Below are 20,284 nucleotides of genomic sequence, written 5' to 3' on the forward strand. Positions count from 1 at the left end.
TTTTCTTTTATAATATAGAATAATTAAGAGTCATCTATATTATGTTTACTTTTATTAATTTAACATAATATATAATATTATAAAATATATAATAATTTAATATTTTATTAATAAATTAGCTATTCTTGTTTTTCCTCATAAATTCGACCGTGATATATATGTTTACTTTTATAATGTATAGGGAAAAAATATAGAACACAATCAAATTGCAGAGGGAAAAAAAGAAGACATAAGGAAAAATAATGGAAATTCCCCAAACTTTCCTTCTTCCTTGAAAGATGATCATTCAAAGAAGTCTTGGGTTTATTATACTTTGAAAGAAAGGATCAAGCATTAAAAATGTTTAAACAGTTTCAGGTCTTAGTTGAGAGGCAGACTAGAAAGAAGCTGAAGTGCATCCGAACTGATAACAGGGGAGGGTATTCAGGCCCATTTGATGATTACTGCAAACAGCAAGGTATTCGGCATCAAAAGACACCTCCGAAGACTCCTCAGTTGAATGACTTAGCTGAAAGGATGAATAGAACACTGATTGAGAGAGTGAAATGTTTGTTTTCATAAGCACAATTGCCTAGATTTTTTTGGGGTGAAGCTTTGAATACAATCGTACATATTCTTAATATGACACCATGTGTTCCACTTCAGTTTGATAGTTCAATTGACTTGGAGCCAGTGCCATTGACCGATTTGCCAGTGTAGGTTGAACATGCTACTCAAGATGACCAACAAAGTCCAAGTGATGTAGATGCTCCCTTATAGAATGAGACCCTTGATCAGTTACCAGAATCAGAGACCGATATCCTTCCACTCGGTATTCTACAAACGAGTATGTGTTAATGATTGATGGGGGAGAGCCCGGGTGTTATGCTGCAGCCATGGAAGATGAACATAAGGCAGAATGGGATGATGCTATGCAAGATTATGCAGTCATTACATGACAATCACACTTTTGAACTGTTAGAGTTACCCAAAGGCAAAAGAGCTTTGAAGAACAAGTGGGTTTATAGATTGAAGCAAGATGAACCCATTTCCCGACCACGATACAAAGCTAGACTGGTTGTTAAGGGATTTAGTCAACGAAAAGGTATCGATTTTGATGAGATCTTCTCTCCAGTTGTGAAGATGTCCTCCATCCATGTGGTTCTTGGTTTAACAGTTAGCCTAGACTTAGAAATTGAATAGATAGATGTGAAAACCGTCTTCCCCTATGGTGGTTTAGAGGAAGAGATTTATATGGAACAAACAGAGGGTTTTAGGGTGAAAGGAAAAGAAGATTGTGTGCGTCGTATAAAGAAAAGTTTATATGGTTTGAAGCAGGCGCCTAGACAATGGTATAAGAAATTTGAGTAAGTTATGGAACAAGCCTACAAGAAGACCACCTCTGACCATTGTGTATTTGTCCAAAATTTTTGTGATGATGATTTCATAATATTACTGCTTTATGTTGATGACATGTTGATTGTTGGAAGGAATTCTTCAAGAATTGAAAATATGAATAAGCAGTTAAAACAGTCCTTTGATATGAAGGACTTGGGGCCAGCGAGGCAAATTTTTGGTATCCGAATTTATTAAGATAGAAAAGAGAAGAAGTTACGTGGTCACAGGAGCGATATATTGAAAAAGTATTCAACATATTCAATATGAATAAAATTAAGACAATTAGTTGTCATCTTGCTACTCATTTTAAGTTGAACACGAAGCAAAGTCTTTCTACAAATAGAGAGAAGGAAGATATGGCAAAAGTCCCATATGCCTCAGCAGTGGGTACCCTAATGTATGCAATGGTATGCACGAGGCCAGATATAACTCATGTAGTTGGAGTAGTCAGTTGCTTCCTCTCAAATCCAAGAAAAGAGCATTGGAATGCAGTTCAATGGATTTTGAGATACCTTAGAGGTACTTCCAAGATATTCTTGTGGTTTGGAAATGGTAAACTTATACTTGAAGGGTTTACAAATGCAGATATGGCTGGTGACATTGATTCCAGAAAGTCCACTTTAGGGTTCTTGATTACTTATTTAGGGGGAGTAGTGTCCTGGCAATCCAAACTACAGAAATGTGTTGCTTTGTCTACCACAAAAGCTGAGTATATTGCCATAACTGAAGCAAGCAAAGAGTTGATATGGATGAAAAAAGTTCTTAGAAGAATTGGCTCAGTACAAGAGAAATATACTTTCTATTGTTATAGTCAGAGTGTCATCCATCTCAGTAAGAACCCAACCTTTCATTCAAGATCCGAGCATATTGATGTGAGGTATCACTGGATTCGTAATGCATTGGATATGAAGTTGTTACAGATTAAAAAAATCCATACTGATGAGAATGGGTCAGATATGATGACAAAACCATTACCTATGCAAAAACTTGAATTATGCAGAGCAAAAGCAGGTATGGTGGAGATGGTGAGTCCCTCCACATAGTCGGGAAGGGGGATATTCATTGTGTGGGTTCCCTCCTATATGGAGGATGGCCCATGTGGGTCCATTAAGCCCACATGGAGAGAGGTTTTAGGCCCAACTATTTTTAGGTTTAATAAAACCTTAGTGATGTTGACATTATAAATAGAAGAAAACGTGTGAGAGAAGGCAGAGAAGAAGAAAGGAGGAAAGGGACTGCTAAAACAGAACAGTCCATACAGTTCCCGTCAAACGCACTGATCGATGTCATCTATGGTCCGATCAAGCTAAAACTTTACAGAGACGTTCACGACTGAGGGTTCTACAATCTGAATGGTGGATATCAGATTAAGAGCCGTATTTTTTATGTTTTTAAGCCATGAACAATAACACATCATCTTACGTAAAATCTCTTCTATCACATTATATGGTTGCCAAGAAAGTATTTTTTTCTTGAGATTATTGTTGATTGTATGTCTCTAGTGTTATCTAGAGAGAATATTTGTGTACACATCAATGTTGATAGTGAAAGTTTTAACTGGATTAGGTCCTGTGGTTTTTTCCCTTTGTTTTGAAGGGTTTTCCACGGAAAAAATCTTGGGTCTTTGAGTGTGTGTGGTTTTTCTCTATTAAATTACTTTTCAACAGATTTACACAAAGTGGGAGAGTATCATGTCTCCCAACACTTATATGATATTTACATTTGGTTTTGATTGTGACTTATTATTGACATATCATGTGATCTTACGCGTAACATGAAGTTTTAGATGTCTATTTATCAATCTGGTTCTCTCCTCTGATCTATGATCTGCTGTTCATGAATGGGTGGAGATGTATTTTAGATCTTTACTGCTATTGTGGGAATTTTAGTTAAATATGATCTTTATAGAATTGAAAGAACATCGAGCATTTTTTTTATTCTTTTTTTTGTTAATCCCCCAAAGATTTGTCAAGTTTAAATCGTGTTAAAATTTTATGAAGGTCTGTATGATATTTAGTATATTGATTTGTCTGTTGAGTATTTGTCATGTAGCCATTTCCTTTATGTTACTAATGTAGCATCTGGTGTTAATGTATTCTTGACATTGTGATAATTGTGTGTGGTTTCTTTCCATTATACAAGTTTGAGCAGTATAATTTGTGGTCGACGCCTTACCTTGAAAGACACTTTGCACTTTACCTTAGTAGAGATGCATGAGGAGATCCATTGGTTTTCTAGTCATTACAACCAGGTTTTTTCTGTTCTTCTTTCTATATCCTTTTTTCACTGTTCTTCTTTCTACTTTCATTTGTTTTGAAGCTTTACTTGTACTTGGTTATTTGTAGTGGCAAGAACGATGAAGGGCAATATGCCCTTCATGAACCAAACATTTGAGGCAATACCACACTTGTGAAAGAAAGGGTGAGAAATGAGCTCATAGAGTCTTGGAGTTGAAAGGGAAAAATTTTAAATCCTCTTCTGTTCATTCTGGAATGAAACATACCATCTCAAGTGCAGTTCAGTTACCCACTTCAGCAAGTGATTAATGACATCGAACTTGTTTCAAGATCTGCTGCCTTGATTAACCAGGTGACCCTCCTGTCTCTAATCTCAATCCATGTTCTCTCTGCATCTTATTACTTGTTCAACTGTCGGATTGTATATACAGAAATGTCTCGTCAAGAACAAGGATATAAGGAAGTTCCTTGATGGTATTTATGTCAGCGAAAAGGGAAAGATTGCAGATGAAGATTAATTGAGTTGGTCAATTTGATGTGTTCTGTGAGGCGCTGTCAAACAGTTTTGGTTTTTCTTTCTCTGTTTATTGTTGATTAAATATAAATGAAATAAAAATCTTATTATTTTGCTGTTTATTAATTGCAATAGAATTGAGTAATGGTTATTTCATACCTTACTGTAAAAAAGAAGATAAACTTTATTAAAAGGTAACTTTGACCTTGACTCTATTTTCGTCCCCATATCCACCACTATGAGTGTCACCAAGACAAACCGGCTTGCAAATCGTTTGAGCTTGGCACGAAAAAACTCAACTCAATTCAGTTTTTACTTGAGTTCAACTCTAGCTCAAACTTGAAATAAGACTCCTCAAGTATAGCAAGTCAAACTTGAGCTCTTCCTAGCTCAACTTGTTCGCTCACGAGCTGACTCGTTATCATAGATTTTTTTACGAAAATACCCTTTACTCTAATTGTTCTTGTTAATTTCCTTTTTAGTTAGTTGATAGTTGCTCTTATTTACTTCAAACCTCAAAGATGATCAATCGTTCAGCCCTTTTGGGTTCCTCAACATCTAATGTTGTTATTTGCCAATAAAATAAATACTATTGATGGAGGTGTTTGTTCTTTCTTTAGTTCTATTAAGCTGGCTGTTATACATTAGTATACTTAATTACAAAGTCTTGGACTCCTCTGCGATGTCTTGTAGTTCATCGGTACCAAGGTCATCACAGTAAAATTTGAAGAGTCTATTCATATTAGAAAGTGTTATAAATAACAGAAATAGAACAATAAACGCAAAAAAAATCGAGACATCAAACCTAAAAGGAATAAAACAACATATGTTTGCTTCTATAAGTGCTACATGAAATTTATTATTATTCCGAATAATTTTAAAGCATTGCATGTTATTCTAAATGTAGGATACGTCACCCTATTTAGTGTATGGATTTATTTATAAATTGTGGCGTCACATGCAATACTCAATAACATTCTTAAATAGAATTTTTTCTGTTTGTTGCAACCCTCTTTTCTCCCTTAGCAATTTCTTTTTTTTTCTTTTTCTTTCTATTCTATTAGACCTTAGCAATTATGTGAAGATAACCCTAGAAATCAACATGGTATCAAAACTAATGATCTAAGCCCTCGTTTGAAGGCTGCTCAACGTTAATCCTTTGGAAGAAATTGAAGTCATTGAAGAAAACACCGTTGGTAATCAAGCATAGCTAGTATCTTCCTTCGAAAGATAAATTCATCTTTCTTATGAAATTTGATTTAATTGATTTTTTTATTAAAAGGGATCAACAAGTTTTTTTTATTAAATCCTCTTCAAAAATTCATTTTTGCTCCATCCCATACAAAAAAACTTGTTTTTTTAGATGGGACACTGCCCTTTTCAAAGTACAAAATCATGGCTCAAATTCCCTCTGTTGCCTTTTTTTTTTTTTATCTCAATCACTTTGCTCAATTAGGAATTCTTCTTTTTTGGTTTCTCATTTTTCTTTTTGGAAACTTGTCTTTCTTTATTGCTGAAATTCCTTCTTAAATTAATGTTAAAGTTCCTTGTACTTTTAAAAGAAATTTCCTAAATTAAATCCCAAAATTTGTGGGCATCTAATTAGTTGTTGAAGTTTCTCTCTTTTGGAAAGAAAAAGAGAGACAGAAGAAAATAGGATGAAAAATTACCATATTCTTACTTTCCTTTATTATATTCTTATGCTTAATTTAGCAAGTTAAATATTCCTTTTTGAAAACTTTTTAAATTTGATGTCTTAAATATTTTCTTTCCTTTCTAAGAGAACATTGATTAAATCATATAAAGCCAAATTATAGTTGGAAATAGTCACTTTCTTATTCGATCTTAAAAAAACTTTCTTAGAATAACCACCATACCTCTTAAACGGGTTGCAAACGACCTTTTCATGGGCTCAATCAATCAAAAGGCTTATTATTACAAAAGATCGTGTTGATCACCTCATCAAATCTCCACCACCACTTTATGAGGAAGATGCAAATTATAGAAGGTGGGTCAATTAAGATACATTAGTTATAAATTGGCTAATCAATAGCGTGGAAGAAAGCATCACTAATAATATTGTGCATCATGATATAACCAAAATTATTTAGGATACATGTGCTAAGATATATTTTAGAATTGATAATTTTCAAAGACTTAAGGGTATTTTTTTAAGTCATGTACACTACAAAATGTGAAGCTAACCTCAAAGAAGTTTTTGCAAAATTTAGAAGATACATGCAATATTAGAAGTTGGCTCAGTCATACTCCTTTGATGTGGCCACTCAAGAAAAACAACCAGAAGAATTGGTTGGAGCAATTTGCTTAGCTAATTTGAAGTCATATTTAAAAGTGGCAAAATCTCAAATCCTCAATTCTAAAGTTAAGCCTTCTTTTGATGATATTTGTGTTGCTTTGTCTATAGTCCCAATCAATGACTCAAGATTAAAATCACTTGGTGACCTCTGCATGTTTTCTCAAGGTAGAGAATCCCCTAATACTTTAAAGGAACGAGGAAGAGTTGGAAGAAGTTGTGGTAATTTTAGCAAAGGTCGAAGTATGTCAGATTTCTCACATTCCCTCTTGTACCTACTGTGGCTTTTCTAATCATGAACGAGACAAGTGTTGGAAGCTTCATGGTCGACCAACACTTATGAATCAAGTGAACCAAAAGAAGTCTCTAAAATATATAAAACTCTCACTGAAGAGGATTATGAAGTCTTTTAGGGTTGAAAAGTATGTTAGTTAACATTCCTAGTAACTCTTCAACCAACATTGCCACTGCATGTATGTCAACCACACTCTTTTGTGACACTTTTCCTTGATTGATCATTGATACAAGGTCTTTTGAACATATTATTGGGAAGACTCCTCATGTTCAACTTCGCGGTTAGTCTCCATTGCCGATAGATCTGAAACACAAATTCAAGGAGTAGGTATTCCAAATCCTTCTTCTTCTCAACCTTTATCTGATGTTCTCTTTGTTCTTCAATTTCATGTAACCCTTAATGTCAGTTAGTTAACTTACAAAGAAACTTAGATGCTTTGTAACTTTTTATGTTTCTCATTGTATTCTTCAGGACTGCCAGACTAAACAAGTGATTGGTGGAAGCTATGAGCTAATAAGGGGTGAGCATTATCACTTCAACTATTACATAAGATCTCATTATATTTGTGTCATGTTGTAATTATATTCTCATGTAAAGCTTATCGTTTCAGATTGTAAAAAGTATAAAAACCACCTTTAATCAATGAAAGGATGGTGGTTCAGTTCAATATCTAGTATCAGAGCAGATAGATCTTCTGTATCTGCTATCTTCTGATTTTTTTTAGTTTCCTTTGCTTCTCCACCAGTAACTCCCTCTCGTGAACACCCTCCATCCTTTTAAGTTGAACCATCGGCAGTCGTGCGCATGTGTCACCCCTCCTAATGTGTACTACATCGAGGGTAACCGTACAGTTCTCATCTATTTTCCTCCTCCAATTAATCCGCTCTTTTCATCTTGCTTTTGCTTCTTCCCCTTTCGGATATTGCTCCGATGGCTATTTCCTTCTTTCACTCCATCGACGAAAAAGGTTTAATTTTCATCATGACATTTGGCCATGTCGGTACTCTAGCAGAAGCCTAACAAGCAGCAGACCACCAAAAGTGGATGTCATCACCTCTCATCAGCAAGTTCTTTATCTCCCCCAAATCTCATGTTGTGGGCTCGTCGTACCCTTGCCCGAGCAGTTGGACCTTCCCTACCATCGCCTGATTCGCAATGGTGCCATTTCAGACCCCAGAATCCCTTCCTACAGTAGCTCCTTGTTTTCCAACTCCTCTCCCATCGCTGTCGCCAAAGACCATCACTTTCAACGACCATTCTTCCTTCCATCGTTGTCCTTCAAACATCTCGTCATCGACACAACCATTTTCGTCGTTATCGTTAGCTCTGCCAACAACCGTGTCGATCGCTCCCAAAGCTCCTCATGGGTGCCGCACCAAACTCCCCCTCGGCATCATCTCAGCATAACCAAGCATGGGAAACCTATGTTCAGGGGAAAAAATCCCCCTTCTCAAAAACTCGCAGTCAATGATTGCCAATTCACTGTTTCTTAGTTCCAGCACATTGCAAATCTCTCCCCAAATTCAAGTTTTGCCCTTTTGGCTCAAATTCACCCTTATCGGGTATGATCTCTTTGGCTACATTGATAGCTCCATCCGCCCCGATCACTACTAGTGTAGCTGCTCTCCCCACCCTTTTGCTTCCAAAAACCCTCGAAAAACATCTCTTTGTCAGACGATGCTCTCTCTCTGATTTTGTCCGCTACTAGTGCCACTGCTCTTCCCGTCATTTTGCTTTCAAGAATCCTCTAAACACATCTCTTCGTTGGACGATGCGCTCTTTGTGATTCCATCTACCCCAGCCGATACCAATACCATTGCTTTTTCGATTTTGTTGCTTCCAAGAACCCTTGAAACACATCTTCATTGGACGAAGCGCTATTTCCGATTCCGTCTGCCTCAGTCGCTACTAGTACCACTGCTCTTCCCGTCATTTTTGCTTCCAAGAACCCCCGAAACACATTTATTCTGTGGACGATGCGCTCTCTCCGATTATGTCTGCCCTAGCCGCTACTAGTACCATTGCTTTTCCCATCCTTTTTCTTCCAAGAACCTTCGTAACACATCTCTTCATTGGATGATGTACTCTCTCTGATTCCGTCTGCCTTAACTGCTACTAGTACTGTTGTTCTTCCTGTCATTTTGTTTCTATCCTTTTGTTTCCAATAACCCTCAAAACAAATATCTTTACAAAGCAAATTTCCTTACAAAGCCAGTGCCAGATTCACAATATCAGTTGCAACGAGACAAAATTGATCTATCTAACCATAGCCTATCTTGAGGGAGCATGATAAGGGATTAGAATAATCGCTTCAGTTATCGAACAAAATCTCATTGTATTTATTTCATGTTGTAATTATCTTTTAATGTAAAACTTATCATTTCATATTGTAAACAATATAAATACCACCCTTAATCAATGAAAGGACGGTGTTTTAGTTCAATATCTAACATGAGAAAAGAAAATTTTACTACTTTGACATAGCTTATTTCAAAAGTGTTGGTCCGTTTCTTTGATCCATTTTGATGTTTAGGGTCCTCTTAATACCTATATTCTCGAGCAAGGCAAATGCCTGTAAATCGTGAACTACCAACTATATTTGTCCCATTTTTTTCCCAGTCTCTTCGTTAAATTTTTTGTTCCTCATCCACAATGTAACGCCTTTTGCCTTGATAAGTATAACTGTATAACAAGTCCCTCCCACAAAAATTTCTGACTCTGCCACTGTTTCCCGAAAGTGAAGTATTCTGATATGCTCTTCATCATGTCATGCCCATAGATTCTCTAGTTTCATATCTGGTCTTTCTTGTAATAGGTTCTGAATGAATACCAATCTCATACTCTCTCATTTGCTTATGCATAACTGACCCGTGTTTCAAATGAGTTTAGGGATGCGGGTTTGACACTAACACTTGTTGATATCGAATTGATCAAGATAGTAAAAACCGGAATAATCCACTCTAGTTCAAATATGAGATCCGGACCGAATCATACGAAGTTATCAGTTCTTAAAACCTGACCGAACCAGAAAAAATTCTAAAATTTTAGTCCGATATGATACGACAGGTAAAAACTCCATTTTCCTTTTCACATAGCATTATGCGGCCTGGACAAACATTGCTTTGGAGTAATGTACGCATGTGATGTGCTAGACCAAATATATCAGTTTTTTTCCCAGTTTTTCTAAAATTTAAGTAGCGTCGCTCATCGTCATGCCTTCCTGAAAGATCTAAAAATGTACGAATTCCAATATGTGCCTACTCTGTAAAAATTATTCATATACGTGAATGAAGATAAAGCACCAGGTCTAGCTGCTCATATTGGATAATGATATTGACTTTACAAGCATGGTAAAAAGAAAGGTGTTGGAGAGCAATTATCAGAAATGCAAAAAAATTTGCAGATGGGGCGGGAGGATGCATCATTGACTTTACAAGTATCTTTGAGTCCGAGCCGTCATCTCTTCCCATGGAATCGACAATGAAGGGAAAAATCTGCCTACTTGAGATGGAGGGAGGCGAGCAGACCCCACGAGATACCCCTCCCCAAGACAAAAAACCCGCTGATATGTCTCATTGAACCATCGTTCAAGATCCGATTCCGATTAATCTCAACTGCATATGATGAAAAGCACACAATCGTGAATAAACAAACAACAGCAGAAGCAAAACTGATAATTAATACACGGGTTACAGAAGAAGAATACTTACAAAGTTGTTTTCAGGCTTCTTCCAGTAAAAACCCTGAAGCATGACTGGCAAAACGTTGCAAGCCGCAAGGATATATATCATCAGGGCATTAGTTCCCATCCACTCCATCACCAATGTCGGGCGCCTATATCCGTATACATCAACCTGTCCAAGGATCAAAACATAATGAACCCTTAGAGCAAAACAACAACAACGATTGCTTTACATTAGAAGTATATGTTCAAGTCATCTGCTAACCAGCACATAAATTCCAACAAAGAGAATGCCAGCAGCACCAGCAGTCACGAATGTATAACTGAAGCTGTAGAGGACCTTGTTCAGATGCATTCCTGAAGAAAGAAAAGAGAATGAAAAACGAGGGAAACGTGAAAGAATATTATCAGGAAAAGATCACGTGAGAAAGAATTCTCACCCATGAAATCTAAATAAAAACCGACAACTACAAGACTGACAGAGGGGATCATCCAGTGTAAGATCCTGTCCTTGTGATCCTGCAGAAGGTATAGATAAAGCAAGCTTAGCAATGCAAAGGCTCAAAAAAACGTATAGTAGCAGCTGAAACTGATAAAGTACTTCTTACCTTGAAATGTACAATAATGTGCCCATAATGTAACCCGATCAAGCAAGTCACAATAGCCATCACAGAACTGCAATCACGTTAATAAGAAAAGAAAAAGAAACATTTAAAAAATTAAACACCAAAAGAAATAAAATAAATAATTGAGCAAGAATGGTCAATACCTTAGTAAACCTTCAGGATCAAAAGGTGCTTGGCACCAAGAAGGAGCATCAGGTGGCAATGGACCATTATCAGGGGAATTGATGCTGCATTGCTGCAAACATAGTAAATGTGCACTTGAGATAAATCCAAAAATCGTTTCAGAATATATAAATGTATCAAACAAATCTACAAGCAGATACCAACTGACACAATGAAAACCCAATCTAGCATGACACGAACCTTTGTACGTGCATATGTTGGTCGTTTGTATAGATGCTCAATACCCAGTAATTTACGATCAATCATCCCAACAGCATTACATGCAGGACTGGTGTCACCCCTGACTCCACATTTCACCTTCAAAGAACAGCATGTTAGACGCAAGCATATAGTTATGATAATTTACTCAAGATGCTTTGAAAAATTAATTCTTGCCTTGAAACAAGTACCAAATATGTAAAGAAAAAAATATGAAATTTGAAACTTACTGAGAAACTCTTAAGGGCAACAGACATGCTTCCTGATGGGACGTGGTATTCCCAATCTGGCACGTAAAGACCATATAATAGAATGATATATACAGTGGAAAGTACAGAAACCACGAGCCTGCAAAATAGATCAATGAAGCTGGTAAGAAACAGATGATTTATTATCATGAGTAGAAATTTATAACTTTATTTTTTGAAACATGAGAGCATTGATAACATTATATTCCAAAAGGAATATTGGTTACAGAAAAACACAGTGATACTCACATCCTAGATACTTAACCCAAGACACCACACAATGAGAACCAAATATCACCACTATTTTTCTAAAAGTTGTGTTCCACACTATTGCTAAAAGTGTACAAAAGTATGTTATCTTTCCGTTATATTATCAGACACTCAAAAAGGATATATCTCAGTGACTGAAAAGTATAGGTGAATCATCGCAGAAAAGATGCACCAAGAAACCCAGTTAACCATCTAACTCATACCATGCAAACAGGACGCTATATTAATAGCTTACTTATGGTGTCACGTATGGAACAATGGGACAAAGAGAATCTTACCAAGCCAGAAAACTTACATCAAGCAAAGCATTATTAATTGGAGGAATTAAGCAGTCAAATAATTTACCATTGGTACTGGTATTTCTTAAGTAATGAAATGCCATAATCCACATCAATCTCATTCTTGAGCAAAATCTCACAAGCTGCAGTCACCAAGTATGCTGTGGCTATTCTCTACATGAAACAACGAGATCAGTCAAGAATTACAAATTCATCAACAAGAAATGGTATTAAATCAAAATACATGGCCAATGCAAGTTCACATAAAAAGGCACTAAACCACTTAATTGACATTTGTCTAAAGACTGGTCAATCTTTTTGCTTCTTGAGAACAAGAAAGGATACCTCTATTTCCGATTTGTCAAATATTTGCCAGGAAGTCGGAGGTAGCCTAAGCCTTTCCAACCTATATTTGTCCAAAAAATAAAAGAAAACAAAAATAATACCTGCAGTGTACCCATCAAGCGTATATGTGTTATATCAACGCCATAAGTTAGATTATTGATGCCATGGAAATAGCCACCTGGTGAAGGGAAAGAAAACAAGGTAAAAGGCCATATATTGTCAAATTTATTGAAGAGATTATTCTGAGTCAAGGGTTTTCAAAAAGATTGATAAGCACATGAATTAAAAATCCTCAGATAATAAGAAATGGCACAAAAATCTATCTATGCATGCATTCATATAACCAAACTGCTCAACAAAGCACACTCTAATTTCATGTGGTTACCAAATAGAAGAAAGATTTAAGTACCTTGCAGAACAAGCCCTAATAAAAATAATTTCAATGCCCGGAGAACAGCTTTTCGTAATGCCAGAGCTTTGTCTGATAATCTCTGCACCCATGATAGAGGGTTAGATCACTCTTTTGTTTTCCCAGCTTTATCTGTATCTAAGTAAAAGCTAAACAGACAAGTCAAAAAATGTAAAAGCACTTAAGGCAACATTTACCTTATATGCAAGTGCTAGGGCAACTCCAACAATAAACAAGAAAAATGGCATGACAAAGTCAGCAAGTGTCACACCATCCCATGGAGAATGGTTAATAGCGGGAAAGATCCCACCAGCATCATCTACTAGTATCATAAGCTGCATAAAGAAACCACAGAAAAAATCTCAGCACATTAACCTTAGGTACCTAACACAGTCAAACTATCTGACATAGTTCAACAAGTTCCGTATTGCATCTCTGTACAAGATCAAAAGTTCATGTCAGAGGACACTGTCAATTATTTGTTAAACACTGAAGAGTTTCTTTCTTCTCTCGTCTTATGATTTTCCTCATTTCTTGTATACTGTTAGAAGATACCACCCTGAACATCAAACAATATACATTTTAGAGCTGGGAAGCTTAATCAATTCCTAACAAAAGAGTTGGGTGAGATAGGCTCCTAACAGGTCATATGCGATGTACGTGACTGTCTGTAGGCGATTTATTCCACTTTCCAGGCCACATGTGCATACTGGAAAGCACCCAAATGCATTTTATTCATATCTATAAAGATTTGTAAAGATTTTGGACCGATAAGACGAATACTACAACCGATGCTAAAGATAGAATAAGCTAATAAAGCTAACACCTCAATAACCACGAATGTCGGTAAGAAGACATGCAGTATTCAGCAACCAAGTGGAATGCACCCATGGCCAATTCCTAACCCAAGCTTATTAAAACTTACTGGATGCCGCGTGTCTTGCTACAGATGACAAGACTGTCAATATATAAAATTGCAAGTTTTTTGGTAGGCACAAAATTGGTAGGTCTTGTCCAGCAGCGAAATCCATTCATATTGTCCTGTGATTCAGCAGCAACCTGGTTGGCAATTAGCTGTGGCAGCAAATACCGGACTATCCTCGCAAACATATACTAGACACCTGTTCAGTGTTAAGGTGTCCACACCCAATACAGGCAAACAAAACCATAAAAGACCAGGAAGCCGCTATCAAAACCGGCAAAATCAGATTTTTTTGAGATTTTTGTGGCAATAATTTTCTTTATTAAGATTGTAAAAGATGAAAAATTCACTGGGTATTTTTTTCTACGAGATCCTTTTTCATGTGATATAAGAACCTGTCAGAACTCAAGCCGCGGGCCAGCACGCTAACGAGTACTAATGCTCTGTCTCAGACTGGGATATTAATTGTCGCAGGAAAGCAAATTTTCGGGATAGGCGAAGAAGTTTGCTAACCCAAACACTCAAAACACAGCAAACAGCCCACGTCCATTGAATGGCCTATCCACTCCGAAAACATTTCCCGCGTCTATAAGAGGGCGGCAATATTCAATACGGCGAAGCAGACGAAAGCACTTGACTGTCACTACTAATAGAAATAACTTAGAGAAATTATTTATATCACATATACAGAAAACTAAAAAGAATATGATTTTTATATATAACAAAATCCTAAAAATATTAGCAATTCTTAAAAGATATTGAATCATATTTTTTCTAAATATAATCAAATAAAATTTACCAAATTAATTTTGCATTATAGTTATATAATCTGTTAATATATAAGATAAGTGGGTACGAAAAAGATTGGATGAACGGGTAACAACCTTTATAAAAACCAGAATTTGAACCAGAGAGAGTAAACCATAAGGGCCTCCGTTCTTCCCAAAAACAGAGGAAGTGGATATGGTAAATTGGTAAGTGATCAGTAACAAGGCAAGAACAAAAAATAGCGAAGTTGACTGGAGAACAAAGAGCAAGATTCAGTGGAGAAAGATGGGAGTTGGAAAACAGGGGACCACTATAGAAGGGAACGATCACTGTTCCGCCTAGAATCAGACTTCTAGCACGATGAAGGAACTTATCTCTGCAAGCATTACAGATAAGATCCCATGTTTCGTCCTCCACTCTCGACCTCAATCGAGGGAGCAAGAAGGTCGCTTAAAACTATTATCGATTTTTCTAATGAGAAAAACAGAGAAACGGGAAAAACATAAACTATCATTAAAATATTCACCGACGCCCAACCGATATTTTCTCTCTAGGCGCGAAAATGAAGACCCAAATATTTCCAAAAGTACTTTAAAGAGGGGACTCAAATCCACGGTTCAATGCCTCGACCGTCCACGCCTTTACTAAACCACTGACAGTCGCCCTTTACAAGGATTAGATCAGTACGTACAAACATTTATTAAATTAATAATAAGAAATACTTAAAAGCACTAGAAAACTAGAAAACCTTTCAAGATCACAAAAAATAATCTCGTTGGAGATCTAACAGAAATACGCATGGAACCAGATAGTACGGTAATATGCTACATATTAGTGGCATTTTCATAATTTGATGCCGTAAAAATGAGAAAGATATTTTCGCGAATCGGTTGCAGAAAATTTGTTAAAAACATAAATACGGGATAGATGTTATATTCCAGATGTAATCTGTTCGAGAGCGCCAAAAGACAGGAGGCGAGAGCGAAATCTCCACATAGCAATTGAATGGAGAGGAAAGAGTGCGATACAGAAAAGGCAAGAGTAAGGATCAACGAATAAAAAGGAAGGTGGATGAGAAAGAGACATGTCGAGAAATAGATGATCCAATTTTTTTTGGCGGCAGCAGCAGAGGTTTGATTCAATTCAAAAGATAAGAACGCAATAAGATTGCACAGCTGGAGACGGAACTGACGAAGAGGAGAGAGGGATTTCCAAATTCATATATACTCATTGAATTTCCTCTCGACATTAAGGATCTAATTAGGAATTAAGGAAGAAATATAAGGTAAGAAATCGAATTTCGAACGGGAAAAACGCTGCGAAAAGAATCAGAAATTTACTCTCTCACAGTCGATCTCTTCCGAAAGCACAGGGCCGAATTTCGAATCCCTTGCAAACTACAGCATCAAATAATGGAAAAGCGAAGAAAAATATGCTCTATCATGAAAAGATTCGCCGAAGAGCATCCAATGTCTCCGTTCCAGACTAAAAAAGGAAAAGGAGAAACTGCCGAGGATGGAAAAGAGCGGAAGAGAAACAATCGTAGATAAATGGCGCTTGTTTAGGTATTGAAAATCCGATTGGCAAAAGAGCAAAAAAAAAAAAAAGAAATCTCCATTGAGCATTATGAATTAAGAATCCAGATTCCAACTTGAGAGGGGGAAAAACGCGATATCAAACTTCACGAAAGAAAAAAAAACAGTTGCGCTTACGGGGTTTAAGATCACAAAAAGCAAAAGAAACATGCGAACAGAAACGGCCATTCACAGACAATGCAGATCAGACAACGGAACAAGACAAACAGAACCAATTGGATTGTAAAAGAAGAAAACAGAGAATCCAAGTTTCCGAAATAGCGTTACGGATCTTACAGCAACGGTGATGCCTCTGAACACGTCCAGCGAGACGAGCCTTCGCGTAGCGGTGTCACCTTTCCCTCCTCCTCCAGCGATCAAAACGACGGTGCTCCCACGAGCATCCCCGCCACCGGCCTTGGTCGGAGAGACCTGCCCTCCCAATTCCATTTCCTTCTCCGCATATCCTTCTTCCATCTTCAGAGAATTCTTATACTGATGCGCCATCCCGTTCTCGTCCCCCTTGATGAGCTCGTACATTCCCATCCGCCCACTCACAGTGAAAAGATCCCGATTTTTTTTCTTAAAGAGAGAATGCAGAGCAAATGTCCAAGATCTGGACGCCAGAAATACAAGACAAGAAGAAGCAACGGATGGAAAAGAAAGTGTGGTGCCTCCTCCAGGTTCGGCAAAGGGCGTCTAGCGTTCCTTTGAAGAATCTGGAGAGGAGGAAGAAAGAAGAGGAACCCCTTCCTGTCTATCTCCAACCGCGCCCTTTTCCCTTCCAACCTCTCCTACCTCCGCGTTATGTATCTACCTCTCACAGTCACAGGTGCATACGCAAAGAGGTAGAAAAAAGAGAGAGATTTGAGGAGAGTGAGAGAGCGAGTGGTTGCTCTCAACCCTTCCGCTTCGGGCGAGAAAGGCGCGAGGCGAACGAGCGAAAGACAAGAGGCCTGCTCACAGCAACAACCCAATATATCGGCCATCAAACTCTTTCGAATTTATGCTTGTATATTATAAAAATAATTTTTAAAAACGGAAAGGATAAACATAATAAATCATAATAAAAAAACAAAGCTTAATTTGAAGGGTCATGATGAGCAAGAGACGCAAAGGTATCTTGCCTGTAAAGATGTGAGGCCAGGATAAACATCTGAGCAATTACAGATCACCTGCACGCCAAACCTTCAAACTTGGAAGAACCCATCCTTCCCACTTAAGGGCAGGGAAGAAAAAAGACCGACTCCCAAAGAAATTAAGCTATGAAATAATGAGATTAAAAAATCAAATTATTCCAAAAGGATAGAGATCAGTAACGGAGGATAAAAGAACGGTTTGACATATGTGAGAGAGTCTTTAATTTTTCATAAATATGGAATCGTGAAGAGTGATTTAGATAATGTGTTTTTAATGCACATTAATTTAGATATTTTATTTTCAAATGCAACCTTATAATAAGGATGTAGTCGACAAATAAGATCAAGCTATTAGTTAGGTAAATAAATAGATAATGGAATAACTTTATTTGCTATACCAAAAAATAAAATAAAAAACAAAATGTACAAAAATATCGATCCGTACTAAATCTGAGACAATCTAAGAGTTTAGATGCCACTAGTCTCACCGCCAGAAAAAGCAAATTACCCAAATCGGTCAGCCGGCGCAATTAAGGACTTCTTTCCAGCTTAGTCTGTACATGACTACCGCGTGACAACATACCGAAATCCTCGGAAACGTCTCAAGTGGCTACGGCGCCAGAGTCATTAACTTGTTAAATTTCGGCGGTGGACCCCGACCCGTTACACTCCACAGTAATAAGTCCACCTCACGCACCATGTCACAGACAGTGACTTGTGATAGGTGATCCAATAGCCGCGTCGTGGGACCGTACGTGTATAATCAACAGTGGGTCTGCCCACGCGTCGTGTATGATTAGTCTCTACCTAGGCAGATTTACAAAACAGAAAATAAAAAAGCTGTACAGTCTGTAACTGTAAGCACTCTGCAGCTCCGTAGCGAAATTTAAACCGACGTAAATGACCATGGATGGCTTCCTTCCTTGAACGATTTCTCTTTTACCAGGCTATTTTTCGCCCGATATGGATTCACAACGATTCGTGTCGTTGAAACTTCGGTTTCAGCGTGAAGAAAAATCTCTCAAAGCATAAATTAAGCTCCCTTCTTTGAAAGCGTCGCGTTACGATTTGATACATTACCAAACTTTGGATTGTCGGGGACGGTAACCCTGACGCCGAAATTCTTATCGTGGGCCGGCCCGTTACTTATTTGGCGGGATTATCCTGATCGCCTCTCACACGGTGCAAACGGTTAACGAGAGCAAATTTTATGAAATGAAACGTGAGCATTACTTACGATGACACGTAGCGGTGGATTTGGTGGATTTCTTTCGCATCGGGTAAACCGTAAACCAACTCAATGTCGCTTGAGCGGGACGCATCAGGTCCCCAGACACCTACTACAACCGGTAAATCGGTTGAGCGCGTAACGGAACCACCAGTTCGTCCGCGGCTTGGTTGCGAGTGTGGACGGCCACGCCAGGGCCCAGCGACAACTCTCTTTTGTATTTTCAGTATTACGGGACAGGGACGGGGACGGGGACGGGGACGGGGACGGGCAAACTACCCTCCACGACGCGAGTATATAAAATATTTTTTCTCATCCGAATTGCGGCGGTGTGAAGACACTCCTAAAAGAAACCAATGACTGTACTGCGATTAGTACATTACATTTAGACACGCCGAAGGGGGGGAATTTGTTCATGGAAAATATCTGCGAGGCTTGTTAAATTGTTGCCCTATTCAGTCAAATTTTAAGGTTCTCTTGCTCACGCCGTGTCTTAGATTCTTTGGCAAAAAGGTTTGATGAAGACGGAAAGATAAGAAGGAAAAAGGTAGGTGTTAATAGATTGTGATTTTGGTGAGACTTTTCCAAACTGCTTTTTTAATTTTCTCAAAGGATTCTTTCATAGTACAAGTAGATGTTTAATAAGATAGTCTATTCAATACAGATTTTTTAGAAATCATTACCCATAAGTTGGGCCAATGGTTTTAATCATTTGTTGACTTAAAAGATGATGTCATACGATATCATGCTTAACAAAAAATCTTCTTCGTCGGTTATTAGAGACAAGTCACCTACACAAAATTAGCTAAGTTTTCCCAGTTAAAACCTTTAGGCATTAGTGAAATGCGCAACAGGACCTTTTACAAGGATTAACCCAAATGACATAAATTCGGTTCCACATGACTAGATCAGTATAGTATTAACAGAGGTCTTGATTAGATTGAACTTGTCAATTATTTAAGGTTAAGTGGGTCTAATTGATTTTAAACCTAACGAAGAGGGAGCACATTAGAAATCAGTAACTTTACAATATAATTGATTATATGATTCTCTCATTATTACGGGCGGCATTAGTTGAGTTTGATTCGAGTTCAAACTTGAAATAAGGCTCGTTAAATATAATAAGCCAAACTCACCGCTTATTGTCAATAAAATATTAATGAAATTATTTACTTTTTCTTTTATGTCTATTAAATTGGTTATTATACTAAGAACATTATTCTAGCATTGAGTTGCGGACTTCGTAGTAGTCTGGTTCGAGTTATAACCCATTATACTGCTGAAAAGAAATGCAAATAAATAAAATTTCATATCATTAGTAGAATTGGAATAATAATAAATAATACGTGAGACACGTATGGCTGACTCACCCACCACCGACTCCGGTATAAAATGTAAATGCCCCTTGGGGTAAGACCAGAGCCGAACGTACCGGAATAGATGCTTGGGATATCGATTGAACACAGGGCAACGTTCCGAAAAAGACTACGTTGTCGACCATTAACATTTTACCCCCAAGGAACAAGTGGCAGATAAACGGCACACGCGCGACTCGTGTTCCGACTTTTAGCAACCAAAACCAAGCCAGAAACCACTCTCAATAGCTGGTACGGGTCCATGTGAGTAACACGGAAAGCAACTTACATCCCCAATCAATGGCGGAACTCCACCCTTTTT

At 37.6% G+C, this 20,284-nt stretch overlaps 1 protein-coding gene across 1 annotated transcript; it reads right to left on the bottom strand.

Moving 5' to 3' along the window:
• Positions 1–9,998: 9,998 nt before the first annotated feature.
• Positions 9,999–17,172, bottom strand: LOC137962432 (uncharacterized). The gene is made up of 13 exons (XM_068809285.1): positions 16,538–17,172; positions 13,174–13,311; positions 12,977–13,058; positions 12,669–12,745; positions 12,290–12,396; positions 11,657–11,774; positions 11,409–11,525; positions 11,189–11,280; positions 11,028–11,094; positions 10,860–10,938; positions 10,685–10,776; positions 10,448–10,591; positions 9,999–10,351 (listed from the first exon to the last, which is right to left on the bottom strand). The coding sequence occupies exons 1-13, from the start codon at positions 16,784–16,786 to the stop codon at positions 10,325–10,327; spliced, it is 1,389 nt and encodes a 462-aa protein (XP_068665386.1). The 5' UTR covers positions 16,787–17,172; the 3' UTR covers positions 9,999–10,324.
• Positions 17,173–20,284: the final 3,112 nt, after the last annotated feature.

The sequence above is a fragment of the Aristolochia californica genome, unplaced genomic scaffold (genome assembly GCF_029961685.1).
Source record: "Aristolochia californica isolate CCGP_79_NKW_82.1479 unplaced genomic scaffold, dmAriCali1.0.hap1 SCAF_4, whole genome shotgun sequence".
Taxonomy (NCBI): domain Eukaryota; kingdom Viridiplantae; phylum Streptophyta; class Magnoliopsida; order Piperales; family Aristolochiaceae; genus Aristolochia; species Aristolochia californica.

Bases quoted from the DNA above. Each gene is read 5' to 3' on its own strand.
- LOC137962432 (XM_068809285.1), bottom strand. From the start codon at position 16,786: ATGGGAATGTACGAGCTCATCAAGGGGGACGAGAACGGGATGGCGCAT. The intron at 13,312-16,537 runs GTAAGATCCGTA...TTCTTTATGCAG, and splicing joins TCAGAGGCATCACCGTTGCT to CTTATGATACTAGTAGATGA. The intron at 11,775-12,289 runs GTAAATTATTTG...TCTATTTTGCAG, and splicing joins AAGAAATACCAGTACCAATG to GCTCGTGGTTTCTGTACTTT.